General features: G+C 44.9%; 1 protein-coding gene across 1 annotated transcript in view; it reads right to left on the reverse strand.

Annotated features, from left to right (window-relative positions):
* Positions 1 to 2,313: 2,313 nt before the first annotated feature.
* The window catches only part of NDC80 (NDC80 kinetochore complex component), a 33,264-nt gene continuing 19,385 nt past the window's right edge, over positions 2,314 to 16,192 (reverse strand). Inside the window, exons 11-17 of the mRNA XM_084780276.1 lie at positions 15,136 to 15,341; positions 13,328 to 13,480; positions 9,817 to 9,906; positions 7,080 to 7,172; positions 5,280 to 5,410; positions 4,194 to 4,296; positions 2,314 to 2,595 (exon numbers count right to left, since the gene is read on the reverse strand). Of these exons, the coding sequence (XP_084636402.1) occupies positions 2,458 to 2,595; positions 4,194 to 4,296; positions 5,280 to 5,410; positions 7,080 to 7,172; positions 9,817 to 9,906; positions 13,328 to 13,480; positions 15,136 to 15,341 (914 nt within the window). The 3' untranslated portion in view covers positions 2,314 to 2,457. The remainder of the gene's footprint in view (positions 2,596 to 4,193; positions 4,297 to 5,279; positions 5,411 to 7,079; positions 7,173 to 9,816; positions 9,907 to 13,327; positions 13,481 to 15,135; positions 15,342 to 16,192) is intronic.

The following is a 16,192-nucleotide window of genomic DNA, read 5'->3' on the forward strand; positions in this document are numbered from 1 at the left end:
AGGGCGGAGATCAAGAAGGCCTGACACCGGCGTGGGCACCACAGTGAGACTAGCTCAAAGATAAAACAAAGACGCTGGGCATCTTAGCTCCCAGCGGGCTGCGACAGGAATGTAGGAGAGATAAACATGTTTTGGTGTTGATCCCAAGTGTGGGGTGGGGAACAGACTAGTGAGAGAGCAGGATGTTTATGGGGGACTATGTATACTAGCGGGGGAGCTTGGATGTTGCCAGCTGAAAACATCCTAGCAGAGACTCTGAGAATACACACACATACGTATGCCCCAAAATAGAGGCTTGAGAGAGAGGACTTGGGATTGTTTTGGCTGTTCATCAACACTTCAAGAGAGAACTGCTCCAGGGAAAGCCTCAAGGTTTTGGACTCCAGCTGAGGCTTCAGGCTCCGGTTACTCCAGGTTCCAGCAGCAGCTCCGGTGGGATGGCAGGTCTGCTGAGGTCCTGCTGACTACACCAGGAGAAAGAATCGTTCCTCGGAACTAATATCCTTAAGGTCTCATTATTGCGTTCTTTAATCTCCTTTTCCTATTGTTTGAGTTAGTCAGGTTGTAAGGGAGGTAGGATCATTTAATAAGTTCATAATAAAATATAGTTAAGAAAATTGAGCCTACACAGGAAGACAGCCGTGAGTTGCCAGACCATCCCTCAAAAGCCAGACAAACCAACAGGGAAGGAGAGAGCCCCAGAGGATTCAGATTTCAGATTGGATTTCCGGCACCCCTAAGGTAGCAGCTCCAGTTGCAGGGACCCAGCATCCTCTGGCCTTTGCAGGCATAAGAATGCTTGTGAGGCAGACACACATGCAGGCAAAACCCCAAACCTATTAAAAAAAAGAAACCCAAACAAACACGAGTGTTAAATCTAGCAGCACAAAATTGTATCATAATCAAGTGGTATTTATTCTAGGAATGTATAGATGCATATTTGTTTTCCTGACAATATTCAGACTGACAGTGTTTGACAGGTGCGCTAGGCAAGTGCTTAACCACTGAGTTACAGTCAGTATAAGGAACAAATGTGTTACAGCAAACACGCAGTCTCAAGCTCAGCGAGGCATGATAGCAAACTTGTATCATCTCCAGGATTCATTCAGGATGCTGAGAGGCCCAAGGACTTAGAGGTCAAGGCCTGAGTTGTATAGCAAGTTAGAAAAGGCTAAAGAAAGGCACTTAGCTGACCAGCACGAGCGGCTTTGTGATACAGTAACCCCCCTTAAGCTCCCCAGCCCCCAGCGCTGCCTGTACGCTGCCCGGGGGTTTCCTGATGGTATAGCTGCCCAGCCCCCAGCGCTGCCTGTACGCTGCCCGGGGGTGTCCTGATGGTATAGCTGCCAGGGGTGTCCTGATGGTATAGCTGCCCAGGGGTGTCCTGATGGTATAGCTGCCCAGGGGTGTCCTGATGGTATAGCTGCCAGGGGTGTCCTGATGGTATAGCTGCCCAGGGGTGTCCTGATGGTATAGCTGCCCAGGGGTGTCCTGATGGTATAGCTGCCCAGGGCCATCTGCGGTCCTCTCAGTATCCCCAACGACCTTGCTGATTGAGGAAGCTGGATGTGGATGGAGTCTTCGTTTTTTTGTTGTTACCTTTCCCATGTCCCCAGAAAAAGTCATAGGACAAGGAACCCGAGAGTCAACACATTTGGCTTTGCAGGCCAAGTGGCTTCAGCTGCATACTGCTTTACTGCCTCACACTAGGAGAAAATTAGTAGGCAGCGAGTGGGTGTGTCTAACATGGTTTACAATGTTGGGTATTTTTAAAAAATTCTTTCTTTCTTTTTTTTTTTTTTTTGGTTTTTCGAGACAGGGTCTCTCTGTGTAGCCTTGGCTGTCCTGGACTCACTTTGTAGACCAGGCTGGCCTCGAACTCACAGCGATGTGCCCGCCTCTGCCTCACGAGTGCTGGGATTAAAGGCGTGCGCCACCACGCCTGGCTAAAAAATTCCTTATATTTTATGTGTATTGGTGTTTGTGTCAGATCTTGGAGTTACAGACACTTGTGAGCTGCTGGAAATTGAACCTGCGTCCTTTGGAAGATCAGTCAGTGCTCTGAACTGCTGAGCCCTTTCACACTGTATTTCTAACTCCCAGTTTAAATTTAAATTTTAAATATTTATTAATTATGTATACAGTGCTCTGCTTGCATGTACACCTGCAGGCCAGAAGAGGGCATCAGACCACATTCTAGATGGTTGTGAGCCACCATGTAGGTGCTGGGAATCGAACTCAGGACCGCCCCTAACTCCCAGGTTAGTGCACACCATGTACCTTCCTATCACATCACAGAGATGGGAGGGGAAACCCAGTCCACTAATGTACTTTATTAACTTGTCTGTTACATCTAAAAGGTTAATCTATCATGTTGCCATAATTTTGGGGTAAATATTTCCAGCTTATGCTATACCGGTGAAAGAGAGATACAAGATGACCACCATTAGTTTATCTTCATTCACCAGGAGCCGTAAACAGCGCAGCGTTGTTCCTATATTTCTCTGCAATCTCCCTGATATTTCCCAGGAGATCTTCAGCCATGCACTCTTCATACTCCTTGTCAGCTTTACCAATCTGTTCTTCAAGATGTTTCTAGTGGAAACAACTCATATTAATTTTAAGTGTGATATTTACATATAAGAATGACATTTTTAAATTAAGAACCAGTTAGATATAATAGTAGGTGATCATAATCTCAACACTTGAAAGGCTGAGGCAGGAGGATCACAGTTTAATTCTAGTCTGGGCTGCCAAACAATACCATCTTAAAAGAAAACAAAAGGATTCACATCTGGCCATGAGCTCCGTGCTTCCCTGTGCAGACCAGGCAGGCAGGCACTGTGCCGTGGGGAGAACAGGCCTACTAGCCAAGAGTCATGGCAGTGCATCGTGGGGGCCAACGGAAAGATCCAGGGAAAGGAAGAGACGAAGCAGCCCCTGCACAAAGGACAGGAAGAACAGAAAGACTGCCCTTCGAGAAGAGGTGACGGCCACCAGCCTACAGCAAACACTCCCAACCGAGGAGGGCAGGCTAGCTCACTTGCCCCTAACTTTTGACGGGCCAACCCAACAGGCAGATGAGTGATGGGTCAGGTGGAGCTGGAGATGCCATGGAAATGCTCATGGAAGAGATGAGAGAAATTTGGGAGCTACAGTTGAGAAATTCTCATATGGGAGCTCTCTAGTCGTCACAACACATTCCTCACGCCTGGATGTGGAGCATTTCCCACGAGATCCACACAGCGGCTCCTGCTGTGTTCCTTCCCCTTACACTTTCCTGACAAGCTTTACTGATGTGTTTGTGGTGAGCCTTGTGCCATTTCCATGTGGCAGGTGGGGCTTATGTTGCCAGTTTCTAATTGGAGATTGCCTTCCACTCAGTGTAAGTTTCTGTCAGCAGCACAGTGTTACCACTTGCATGAAAAACAAAAAACAAAACAAACAAGCAAAAACCAAAGCAAATAACTAAAGAAAAAAGAAAAAAAAAAAAAAGAGAAGAAGACTATTCTCACACATTCTACTTCTTTCTTTCTTGTTTGGTTTGGTTTGGCTGGTTTTCTGAGACAGGGTTCCTCTGTGTAGTCTGCTGTCCTGGAAGTACTCTGCAGACACGCACCACCTCTGCTGGGCTGCAGCCCATCTCCTTAAGGGCATTTCCCCTTCTCCAGAGATAACCATTTGCCTAACTGATGTGGGTTTTTTTGTTTTTGTTTTTCCTGGAGACAGGGTCTCTCTGTGTAACAGCCCTGGCTGTCCTGGAACTTGCTCTGTAGTCCAGGCTAACCTCGAACTCACGGAGAGCCACCTGACTCATAACCTAGCCTCACCTTAGGTTCACAGTCCATGTGGACCTGAGCTCTGTGTGAGTGAGGAGTTTGCTTCCTTCAGTATTCTGTGGAATACAATTTCAATTCTAGGCTCGTGCATCTACTTTTGGACTCTTACTTGAGACAGGTTGGTTATGAATTCATAGCAATTCTATTGCCTCAGCTTCCTAAATGCTGGGATTATGGGTATGGGCACCATGTCTGACCTATCCACCCCCTAGTCCCTGTGTGTGTAAACATGAGCAAAACACTACTTTGTAAAGCATACAGGGTCTCCTGTAACCTTGCCACACCAGAACACAGAAATCGTAATTTAGTTTCTACAGAGAACAAGCAGAATTCAGCAAAGACCTTCATACTTACCTCCAAAGATCCCACGTGTGTAGCAACCATCTCTAGAAGACGCTGCAGGCTGTTTCCCACCTTTCTCCTTTCTTCAGTTGTGGTCTGCACAGCTAATTGGTATCTACAGAATTAAAATTAAAAGACAACTCTTGTTTAATGTCTAGAAGAATGACTCAGCACAGTGTAGAAACCTGCATTTACTTATGCTACTATTTTCCCTGAGAATATGTGGTGAGTGTGGAAAGCCTTATTCTACGTAAGCACACTGGCTGCGTCAGTTCACTGCACGTGTGCTGAGCTACTCTGCTGCTAACTCCTTCCATCCCACTTCAGACAAACCTTCCACCTCTTAGCCCAAGTGCTATCCCACAATGCCTGGCTTTGCAGGTCCTCAAAAGTTGAAGTGTTCCACACTTATTGCATCACTTATGTATTTCTTAATTATGTAAGATGTGTCCAGCTGGGTGTAGTGCAGTCTCAGCAAATGCAAGCGGATTTCTGTGAGTTCAAGGCCAACCTGCTCTACATAGTGAGTTTCAGAATAGCCAGGGTTGTGTATAAAGACCCTGTCTGAAAAAACAAACAACCAAACAAGCAAACAAACAAAAAAAAAACAATACCAAAATTGACTATCTCCAGGCATTAAAAGCCATCTAATAACCTATCTGGGCAACAGCTGTAAAGGGGAGCAGGTGTCTTATGGGTTCTCATTCTTTTCACTCCAGATGCTTTTGTTTTGGTTTTCCGAGACAGGGTTTCTCTGTGTAGCCCTGGCTGTCCTGGACTCGCTTTGTAGACCAGGCTGGCTTCAAACTCACAGCAATCCACTAGCCTCTGCTTCCCAAGTGCTGGGATTAAAGGCGTGCGCCACCACGCCCAGCCATCCAGAAAGCTTTATAATAGGAATTAAAGGGGAAAAAATAAATCAGAACAGTTTGTTTTGTTTTGTCTTCAAGACAGGGTTTCTCTGTGTAACAGCTTTGGCTGTCCTGGACTCACTTTTTAGACCAGGCTGGTCTCAGAGTCACAGAGATGCACCTGCCTCTGCCTGTCTCCCAAAGGCTGGGATTACAGTGTGCGCTGCTGCTGGTGAGGGGAACTTACTCCCGCTGCACAGAGTCCAGCTCACGCATGGCTTCGCTGAGGCCCTCGTTCACGGCACTCTCCAGCAGGTGCTTGTGTTTTTCCAGGGACTCAAGCTCACTGGCACACTTCTCATCTTCTGCCTCAGCTTCCTACAGGGAAAAGAAAATCATTTTCCTTGATAGTCATACTCCATTTGCTCAAGGTATACTAAAAATTATAAGGCACTGGAAAAACATAATGTTGCATCATTTGTATTCCCAAGATGTTGACTGCCTCCTCTAACTGTTCCACTGGGGTTCTACATGGTAAACACAAATGTGCCCCTTCCCAAGAGGCTTCTGGGTAGCCACTCACTCAACAGTGTTCCAAGTCTAATTTATAAAAAACCTGAAAATTTGATTAAAATTTTTACACAGATATTAGTTATCTATAGCAAAAGCAGTACATATCTGATTCCTAGGTTTGTGAAGATGAAGTTTGGACTTAAGAATAAACTTAGACTTTCATGGATGAAACATGATAAGAGTAAAATTGATCAGCAGTGCTAACCTTCCCCATCCTCTGGAGCTTATAAACAGTCTGGAGTTCAGTTAGGACAAGCAGTTTGCGATGACTCCTGATGGACAGTTACTTATATAAAATACCTTACTGGGGTTCATTCTTTAGGAATACTTATCAAAAATACATAAGAGAGTATAGTTTTGCTATGTAGCCCAGGTGGGTCTCAAACCTGTGCCAATCCTCCCATTAGGGTCTTCCAAATACTGGGATTACAAGTGCAACAACACCACACCTGCCCCTCAGTGTATGTGTGCCACCAATCCAGCCAGGATTTCAGAGTGATGTCAGAGGATGTGCACAGACTGTCAGTGACGGCAGAGCGCTGGCCGAGCCCTACCTTATAGACTGTCAGTGACGGCAGAGCACTGCCTTATAGACTGTCAGTGACGGCAGAGCACTGGCTGAGCCCTACCTTATAGACTGTCAGTGACGGCAGAGCACTGGCTGAGCCCCTACCTTATAGACTGTCAGTGACGGCAGAGCACTGGCTGAGCCCCTACCTTATAGACTGTCAGTGACGGCAGAGCACTGGCCGAGCCCCTACCTTATAGACTGTCAGTGACGGCAGAGCACTGGCTGAGCCCTACCTTATAGACTGTCAGTGACGGCAGAGCACTGGCTGAGCCCCTACCTTATAGACTGTCAGTGACGGCAGAGCACTGGCTGAGCCCCTACCTTATAGACTGTCAGTGACGGCAGAGCACTGGCTGAGCCCCTACCTTATAGACTGTCAGTGACGGCAGAGCACTGGCCCAGCCCCTACCTTATAGACTGTCAGTGACGGCAGAGCGCTGGCCCAGCCCTACCTTATAGGCTGTTGTCAGTGACGGCAGAGCACTGGCTGAGCCCTACCTTATAGACTGTCAGTGACGGCAGAGCGCTGGCCTAGCCCTACCTTATAGGCTGTTGTCAGTGACGGCAGAGCACTGGCTGAGCCCTACCTTATAGACTGTCAGTGACGGCAGAGTGCTGGCCCAGCCCTACCTTATAGGCTGTTGTCAGTGACGGCAGAGCGCTGGCCCAGCCCTACCTTATAGGCTGTTGTCAGTGACGGCAGAGCGCTGGCCCAGCCCTACCTTATAGGCTGTTGTCAGTGACGGCAGAGCGCTGGCCCAGCCCTACCTTATAGGCTGTTGTCAGTGACGGCAGAGCGCTGGCCCAGCCCTACCTTATAGGCTGTTGTCAGTGACGGCAGAGCGCTGGCCCAGCCCTACCTTATAGACTGTCAGTGACGGCAGAGCGCTGGCCCAGCCCTACCTTGACCTTCTGCTGGTAGAGGTCTTCCAGCTTCTGCACCTCCTCCTTCAGCATCCTCACAATTCTCTTGCTTTCTGTCTTCATGGTGTTCAGCTTGGGGACAGAACTTTGGTTGAGAAATCATAACTAATACAAAGCATCAAAATTTCTTTAACATGAAAATTTTATATTTTCTTTGATACATAATATATTTACTTATTCACTGTGTATGTGAGTGTTTTGCCAGCATGTATGTCTGTGCACCACGTGGATGCCTGGTGCCCACTAAAGTAAGAAGAGGGTGTCAGACCCCTAAGGTTGGTGTTAGCAGACGGGCGTGTGCTGCCCCGTGGGAGGGAAGCACCCTGGGCCCTGTGCAACAGCAACAAGTGCTCTTAACTGCTGAGCCAGCTCTCCAGACCTTGTTTTCTTTTAAAGAATTCCATTTTTTAAAAGATTTCCTTTTATGTGTAAGAGTGCTTTGCCTGTATGTATTCCTCTATGTATTCATGTATGTATGTATGTGCATATACCATGTTTATACCCCGTGGCCATGGAGACCAGAAGAGGGCACCAGGGCTACAAGTGGCTGTGCTGCCGTGTCAGTGCGGCAGCTGACCCTGGGTCCTCTGCGAGAACAGCGAGCGCTCTTATCACGGAGCCGCCTGCCCAGCCCCAGCAGCTACTTAGTCTCTGTTCTCACAGATGTCAAAACATACATTAGGAAATCACAGCCTTTAACAGAAGTTCCCTGAGAAAACGGGTTATGTACTTGTAGAAAAATGAAATCTAGTTCTGAGTATCACCCTACACAAAACATTGAAAACAGGCCAAAGACTTGACGGCAGGACCGGAAATGTTAACTGCCAAGGAAGGTTCTACATCAACAGTCACGCTACGCAGAGGCAGGACTGCTGGAAGGACTCTCAGCACAGGAGATATGCCCAAGCACTAACAAATGGCAATACAGGAAATTAACAAAACAAACTGCTCAACAGGAAGAAACCCACAACTGAAGAGACAGCCTACAGAGTGTGAAAGCCTTGCTAACTATTATCGGATATGTGAAAATTCATGTGTGCTTCTACTATGTAAGAAACAGGAAAAACTAAACACCAGATCCAATCAGCGTATGACAGCAGTACAGTGAACAGACAGCTCTCAAAGGTAGGTATAGAAATAAATGGCCAATAGTATTTGATGAACGGTTCAACATAGTAAGACAACAGGGAAATGCAAAGTAAAGATTTGTGATTTCACCTTACTTGCTTAGAATGACTTTCATCAAAAAAACAAATGACAAACAAAATGCTGGCAAGGATTTGGGGAAAGAGAAACTGTAGTGAGAATATACATCCTTGCAGCTACTATGGGAATCAGTATGAAGGTTTGTCAGGATTAGAAAGGGTAGGAGAGGTGGTTCAGTGGGTAAGAGCACTGGCTGCCTTACAGAGGACCTAGGTTCACTTCCTAGTGCCACGTGGTGGCTTACACGGGGTGTCACTCCAGCTCAGGGCACTCACATCCTCTTCTGGTCTCCACAGGCACCAGGCATATACATGGTGCACACACATCCAGATGAATAAATACATTTCTGAAAACTACAACCAGAGCCATCATATGATCCGAGTTCTGAGTCACTCTCCACATTCATGCTGACGGCTGCGTTCTTCTTCTAGCTGTCCACCACAGTGGCAACAGCACGCTGTATGTGTGCATAATATAACGCTATTCATCTGTATTTAAAAAACAGCCTCCCAAGGGCTGGGGTTGCTGGTTTTTTATTTATTTTTTTATTCTGTCTTTTATTTTTTCGAGATAGGGTCTTACTCTGGGGCCCAGACAGGCCTGAACTTGCAGCTCTCCTGGCCTCTGCTTTCAAAGTGCTGAAATTGAGGTCCAAGGCAATACTCCTGGCCTTGTATTAGAAACAGTCTTTCTAATGCAAAGTAGCATGCCCCCCTCCCTTTTTTTGTGGCACTGGGGATAGAACCTAAGTGTGCAGGCACATGCTAAGAAAGTATCTGCAGTCCACAAAGTCAGATGTTAACAGTGAAAACACCTCTCTGTGGATTACTTGGATAGTTACTTATGAAATGCCACAGGTTTATTTACAGATTAAAAAAAAGAACAAGTCTGTTTTGAGACAGATAACCTTAAATATTGCAATAGTTCCTGAAGAGCTGAGTTAACCAGGGTTTCACTCACTGTTTGCAACCACGTAAAAACAGTTTGAATGAGTTTGAAGCAGTTTCTTAATTAACTAGTCTGGTATCTCAGGGTTAGAGATGGCATATGTCTCAGGTGTCTGCTCCTCAGTGCTGGGAGAACAGGCTTGTACCACCACACCCAGTTGAAAATTACTTAAGAAACCTCACACACTGAGTTTTAAGAAACACATAGCCAATCGACTTGACTATAAAAAGGACACTGGATTTTGCCAAGAAGCAATAAAAAAAAATTGCGTTTACTCCACTTTATTATAGCGGTAAATGGAGCCTCAGATAGTTAAAGAACTTAGTACCTGTCAATGTTAGCACCAACTTCCATTTTTCATAATTTTATTAAAATTTATGGAAGGCAGAGGCAGACATCTCTGAGTTCGAGGCCAGTCTGGTCTATAGAGTGAGTTCCAGAATAGCCAGATCTACACAGAGAAACCCTGTCTCAAAAAACAAAATAAAAAGCCAAACCATTCCTGCCCAGAAACCACAGTGTCACTCAGTGTTCTGCTTCCGCTGCCTTGTGCTGTACTTACTTGTTCTAAAGCATCCTCCAGACTCATCTTTTTATTGAGAGCTCTGTTAATTTCTTCTTCACTTTCATTCAAGAGTTCTTTGAGAGGTAACTAGAAAATACATAGAAACGTAGTGACAAAGTATCTAATTATAAAACTTCTCCCATAAGGCATGTAAATATTATAAGTCAGTTTTGGAAAAAAAAAAATAAAGCCATGACATTTTAAATCTAATATATCATTGATGAGAAAACATTTTTGATTTTTTTTTAAGACAAGGTTTAGGAAAAGAAAAAAAGCTAGTCTCAACCTTCATCCTCCCAAGTGCTGGGATTACAGATGTGTCACAAAAACCTGACACATGTAAACGTGTGTGCATGTGTACATATGTGCATATGAGTGCAGGTGCCTGCTGAGTCTACCTGGAGCTGGAGCTATAGTGTGTTGTAAGTTGACTGATGTGGGTGCTGTGCGCGGAACCTGGGTCCTGTACGACTGCAGGGCACACTCTTAACCATGAGCCACTTCTCTTAATACTTTGCCAAGATTAACTTGTATAATTCTGGTCGTATTTGTATTTGTCTTCTAATCCACTGGTTTTATTTCAATACTATACGTCATTATTTCTCATTGTACTTTTAAAAATTGAGTTAATACACACTTTAAAATGATTAAATAGAAACAGTTATATAAAATTAAACTTGAAACTAAGCTTAGTGGATTTAGTATATTTATAATGTTATATACCATACAAATGTCATTTGTCCTTTTAAAATATTTCATCACTTCAAAAAGAAAATGCCATAGGACATTATGTGTCAAGTAGGCATTTTAAGGCTATTCTTGGCTTCTAATTTTGAGCAGCTCCTTTTTGGTGATGTGCAAACACAAGACCTTCTACACTAGAGTGTGAGCTCAGCTTCTGGTGATGAGTCTGGACATACAAATCTCTAACCCCAGGAGTCTGAGGCTGCTCTAGACTACAAGTTAATTTCAGCAAAGTAAAAACAGGATGTGCACGATGGCTCAGGGGGTAAAGACCCTGCTGTCTAAGCCATGAGACCTGCCCTCCACATGTGTGTCACTGCATGTGCCTTGTTGTCTAAGCCGTGAGACCCGCCTTCCAACATGTGTGTCATTGCATGTGCCTTGTTGTCTAAGCCGTGAGACCTGCCCTCCACATGTGTGTCATTGCATGTGTCTTGCTGTCTAAGCCGTGAGACCTGCCCTCCGCATGTGTGTCATTGCATGTGCCTTGTTGTCTAAGCCGTGAGACCCGCCTTCCAACATGTGCTCTCCTGTACACCTTTCTATACTCTAATAAAAAACAGAACAATGAAAACCCTTGCCCAACCCCAAACCACACAACACAACACGACACAACACAGAACTACCCCAGTTCATCCTGTTTTTAAAAGATTCCATGCCTTTTTATATCTCTTGTCCAAGTAGCTAGGTTGAAGACAGATGCTAGAGAACGGGAGGCAAGGGGTTAACAGTTGGGATGTGAGGGAATCAGTTATAACAAATAAATAAATAAAAGAAAGGCGGATGCCATCGTTTCTAACTATATCTACTTTCTCTTTTTTGGATTTTTAAAAATTAGTTATGTGGCTATATGTGCACACTGAATGCAGACGTCCGCAGAGGCAGAGCCCAGGATCCCCTGGTGCTGGAGTAACAAGTGCGTGTGGGTTAGGTGCTGCAGGGGCCAGGCTTCTAATGTGGGGTGTCTGTAACAGCTGTGAACGCTCTTAACCGAGCCATCGCTCCAGCACCCTATTTCTACCTAAAGTATAACAATATTTCTAGAGAGCAGAGTAAATTTCTTGCTTTCTGAACGTATTCTCTACCTTTTACAAGACTATTATTTGATCGAGGTAATTGCTTTACCACTCAGAGCTGTGATGGGCGAACGCTGCCTGGCTGTACCCTGGTTGACAGCTAGTGGCTTGCAGAACCAGCGAGCAGCTGAGTGTTCACCGTGTGCACCTGCTTTCCCTAACTAGAAGCAACTCTAGCCTGAGTGTCCCAGCACCTAGCAGGAGGAGCGCGAGGCCAGTCTGATGCAAGCAGGGAGTGACTCACAGCCAGAGCTACAGTGAGACCCTGAAGCAAGTGCAGAAGCTGAGCATGTGGCACACGCCTGCAGTCCCAGCACTCAGAGGCCTGTGAGACCAGCACTGCCATGAGTTGAGACCTGGATGGGCTACATGGTGAGTCACAGGCCAGGATTCACAGTACAATCCTGTCTCAAAAACACTATTGAAAAAAAGGGGGACTGGAGAGATGGCTCAGAGGTTAAGAGCACTGACTTTATTTCCAGAGGTCCTGATTTCAATTCCCAGCAACCACATGGTGGCTCACAATCATCTATAATGTGATCTGATGCCCTCTTCTGGCCTGTAGATGTACATGCAGGCAGAGCTCTGTGTACATAATAAATAAGTAAGTAAGTAAGTAAGTAAATGAAAAAGAAAAAAGGGTGGGAGTGGGGCAGGATCTAGCTGGCTTGATTTAAACACTGTCTGTTCATCAATCAGCTTCTCTCTCTGAGAAAACACGGCTCTACTTGGTGTTGTATCTCTAGCACACAGTCTATACACAACAGACACATGGTAGATGCAAGCACTAACCAGACCCAGCCCCGCTTAGCTTCCGATTAGATGAGATCAGCAGGTTCAGGGTGGCTTGCCAATAGACTAGATGAATCATTCTCAATGGAAAAATGCATAGCCTTTGACTCTTGCATTTTTATATTCAAAAGCTAAATATTTCAAAGGTGGCATTTTAGTATTGGTAATAAAACTTTAACACTTATGAATAATCTAAAAATTGTAACATAGCAATTAAAAAATTTCTTCTCAAAATTGTCTCCTTGGACATTTTATTTGTTTGTCTGTTTTGGTTTTTTGTTTTTGAGACAGGGTTTTTCTGTGTACCTTGGCTATACTGGACTAACTTTGTAGACCAGGCTGGCATCAAATTCACAGAGATCCACCTGCCTCCGCCTTCCAGGTGCTGGGATTAAAGGCATGAGCCACCACGCATGGCTTTCCTTGGTCATTTTAAAACTAAGAACTTTTTGCTGTTGCTGATTACTGACATTTCTTTTTCTTTTTTTCTGCCTTTAAAAATAATTCATTATACTTTATGTTTTCATGTGTGTGGTTGTTCCTAGAACTTTTTCCACAGAGGTATCTTCATCTTTCAAGATTTCACTGTAGGACCACCACCCCCTTCAGCTCCCTGGCTGGACAGAATGCCTGGTGACCAGCCTTGTAAGGACTTCCAGTGTGGCACACACTTGGCGTTTACTAATGTTGCTCTCCCAAGAGGGGCTGAAGGTAACTGAAAACAAAGGTTTCCTCGGATTGTTGACACACTCCTGATACTGTACTTGTTATCAACTTACAAATGAAACATTACATGTGAAACAAGACTTCCGCTCCTCGGAAGAAAGAGAGGGCAGGTCAGTGACTTCCTCCTTAGTCCTCAGTCACAGATAACTGGGGTTTGAACACATACTTACATACACTTGCGCCCTGTATTTGACAAGACATTTGGCGCCAGCCTCAGGATTAAACTTAATTTCGAAGTCATAGCCTTTGGAATTCTCAGCACCTTTGGGGAGGAGCTTCAGCTTTCTGGCCAGCTTGTGGTACTCCGCTAATTGTGCCTCAATCTGGGAAAGGAGAACCGGAGAAATGTTACAAGTAAACACCGTGGGTCCTCAGTGGTTGCCTCTGCAATGCTATACAAGCTGTTATGCCAGTTGGTGGTAGTTTGATAAATAAAGGGCAGCAATTTTAAAACATGCAAATGAAAGGTTTGCGCAATAACTCTACAGTTGTGACCGGCCAGTGAGTAGCACACCATTGTTATCTCATTTAGTCTGTATAGTTTAGATTAAGTCCACGTTTTGTTAGCAACTAAAATTTACCTCCTCAAACCTAGATAGAAATATGAGATAAAACTAAAACTTAGATTTGACAATATATAAATTAAAGCATTTAATTACCAAAAATAAATGAAGCAGATAATTTGCATTTCAGAGTGCTAACTATATTGAGAACATTTTTAGTAGCTCCTATCTCTGTCCCTCCTCCCCCTAGCGGAGCCCCTGGCTGCCCACACTCTCACGTATTAGCTCACTGTCACTGGCTGCAGGTGAGCGCTACAGAAGCAGACACATCCTCTCTCTCCTTCCTTATGCTGTTCCACGGTAATGCAGTGATCTTGGTCTAGTGCACTTGGTCTAGGACCAAGTGAGAATTTATCTGTTCTTCTGCTTGTGGCTCTAATGAAAAAGCCTGCAAGAGTTCACTGCATCTGTGTCTGGTTTCTTGTTCCCACAGTAAACACCTCTGATCATCTAGATGAAGCCGCAGTGCTATACTTCATGGGAGTGTGGGAAGGGCACTACCAGAGTTGGATTGTGTGGCAAAAAGTTGGTACAGGAAAAAACGTTACAGACGCGTTGCTTGGAATGAGCGTTAGTGTCCTGGTGAGATCCTCTGGTGTGATCTCAGGCAGCTCTCAGGTACCCCGCACACTCAGCTTTTTTCATGTGGCCAGAGTTGAGGTCCGCCAAGGCCACTGCTTACTAGTTCCTAGATTTCCCCCTTCTCTCTATTTATCTAAATAAATCTGTTATTCTTTTTAGCTTCATAGAGCCGATGCTTACGTAGTGCAGAGATTTGTAACCTTCCCTTTCTTACACAGCGTTTGAGAGATAAAGGACCCTGAAGTAACGCACTTCATTTCCTAAAGCACGTGGAGGCTACGGAAGGTGAGAAGATGCAGACCACGTAAGCAGACAGCGCCAAACTGCAGGCGAAGCCACACCAGGGTCGACCAAACTCTGGGTTCCAAGACTGTGGCTGCCGCATCCTTCTCCTTAGTATTACGACAAAAGCTGGTGTCCTGAGCATGCCACGCTTGCACTCTGTCACTCAGGTGTATTTCTAAGTAGTTCTTACAAGTGTGCATATATATTTCCTTTATACACGGGGACGGAGCTTGCCTACAAGGGTCAGGACAGAAAGAGAACACCCACAACTACTGACACTGACCTGCTTGCTCACTCTATGTCAGAATCATGTATATCTTTTTTCCTCCCTGACTTCATGACTCATTATCAGAAAATTGAGTTTATTTTAAATTTGACTGACATATATTGGGTGTTAATGAGTTGACATAAGGATATGAGTGTTTCGGTTGTGAAAAATGTCAGTGCCAGAAAACTTTAACACTCTACCCACTGAGTTCCTCGTGGTTACACGACCTTTACTGAGGTCGGCTGCGGTGAGTGGCCCCTGAGAATATAGTGTGACTTACAGCCTCTTTGCCTCGGGCATACTTTAATTCCTCATTCCACATTTGTTGTTGTTCGGCCTCCAGGTCTTTGGTTAATTTATTAATGGTCTGCTGCAATTCATTTTTTTCATGATTTATTCTCTCAATGTCAGCAACTGAGTACTTCTGGTTTTCAACAACAGTCTGGAGTCGAGTGTTCTCTTGCTTTATTGTTTCACATTCTAGTTCTGCATTGGAAGAAACACAATTTTCAAATTTAATTCCTAAATGGTAGTAGTAGTGGTAGTGGTGCACGCCTTTAATCCCAGCACTTGGGAGGCAGAGGCAGGAGGATTTCTTGAGTTTGAGGCCAGCCTGGTCTACAAATTGAGTCCAGGCCAGTCAAGGCTACACAGAAAAACCCTGTCTCGAAAAACAAACACAAAAACAAAACAAAACAAAAGATGGTTGGCGTTTAAACACCCTTGTTATAACCACACACCCTTTCTTCTGGACAACTGATCTTACCTCATTAATGACATAAGTCAATACAGCTAAACTTTTGTAGCTTCATCCACACTGGCTTCTAAAGCTTCAGAAAGAACTATATGCCAAAAATGTAGGCCTGTCCAAGGCTTCATTTAAAACTGGGGGCAGCTAGTACACATGTGGTGCACTTACATACATGCAGGCAGAACATTCACACTCAGAAAATTAACAACAACAACAGAACAGAAGGGTGTGGTGGCATTTTATAATCATAGTTTTTAGCAAGCCGAGGAGGCAGGATTTTGAGTTTGAGGCAAGATTGGGCTATGAATTAAAAGCCCCCTGGAGGCTGAGGCAGGAGAGTCATTAATTCAAAGCCAGCGTGGGGGTAGGGGGTGGGGAGGTGAGGGTGGTGGGATACAAAGACAGCCTTTAAAAAAGAGGAAAAAAAAGAAGAGACACAGTGTTGTTGTTGTTATTATGGCAGCTGCTATTATTATTATTGTTGTTGTTGTTGTTGTTGTTGTTGTTGTTCTCCACACAAGGGTTCATTATGTAGCTCTGGCTGTCCTGGAATTCACTATGTAGACTAGACCAGGCTGGCCTCGAA

The sequence above is a fragment of the Acomys minous genome (genome assembly GCF_964271855.1).
Source record: "Acomys minous genome assembly, chromosome: 4".
Lineage (NCBI taxonomy): Eukaryota > Metazoa > Chordata > Mammalia > Rodentia > Muridae > Acomys > Acomys minous.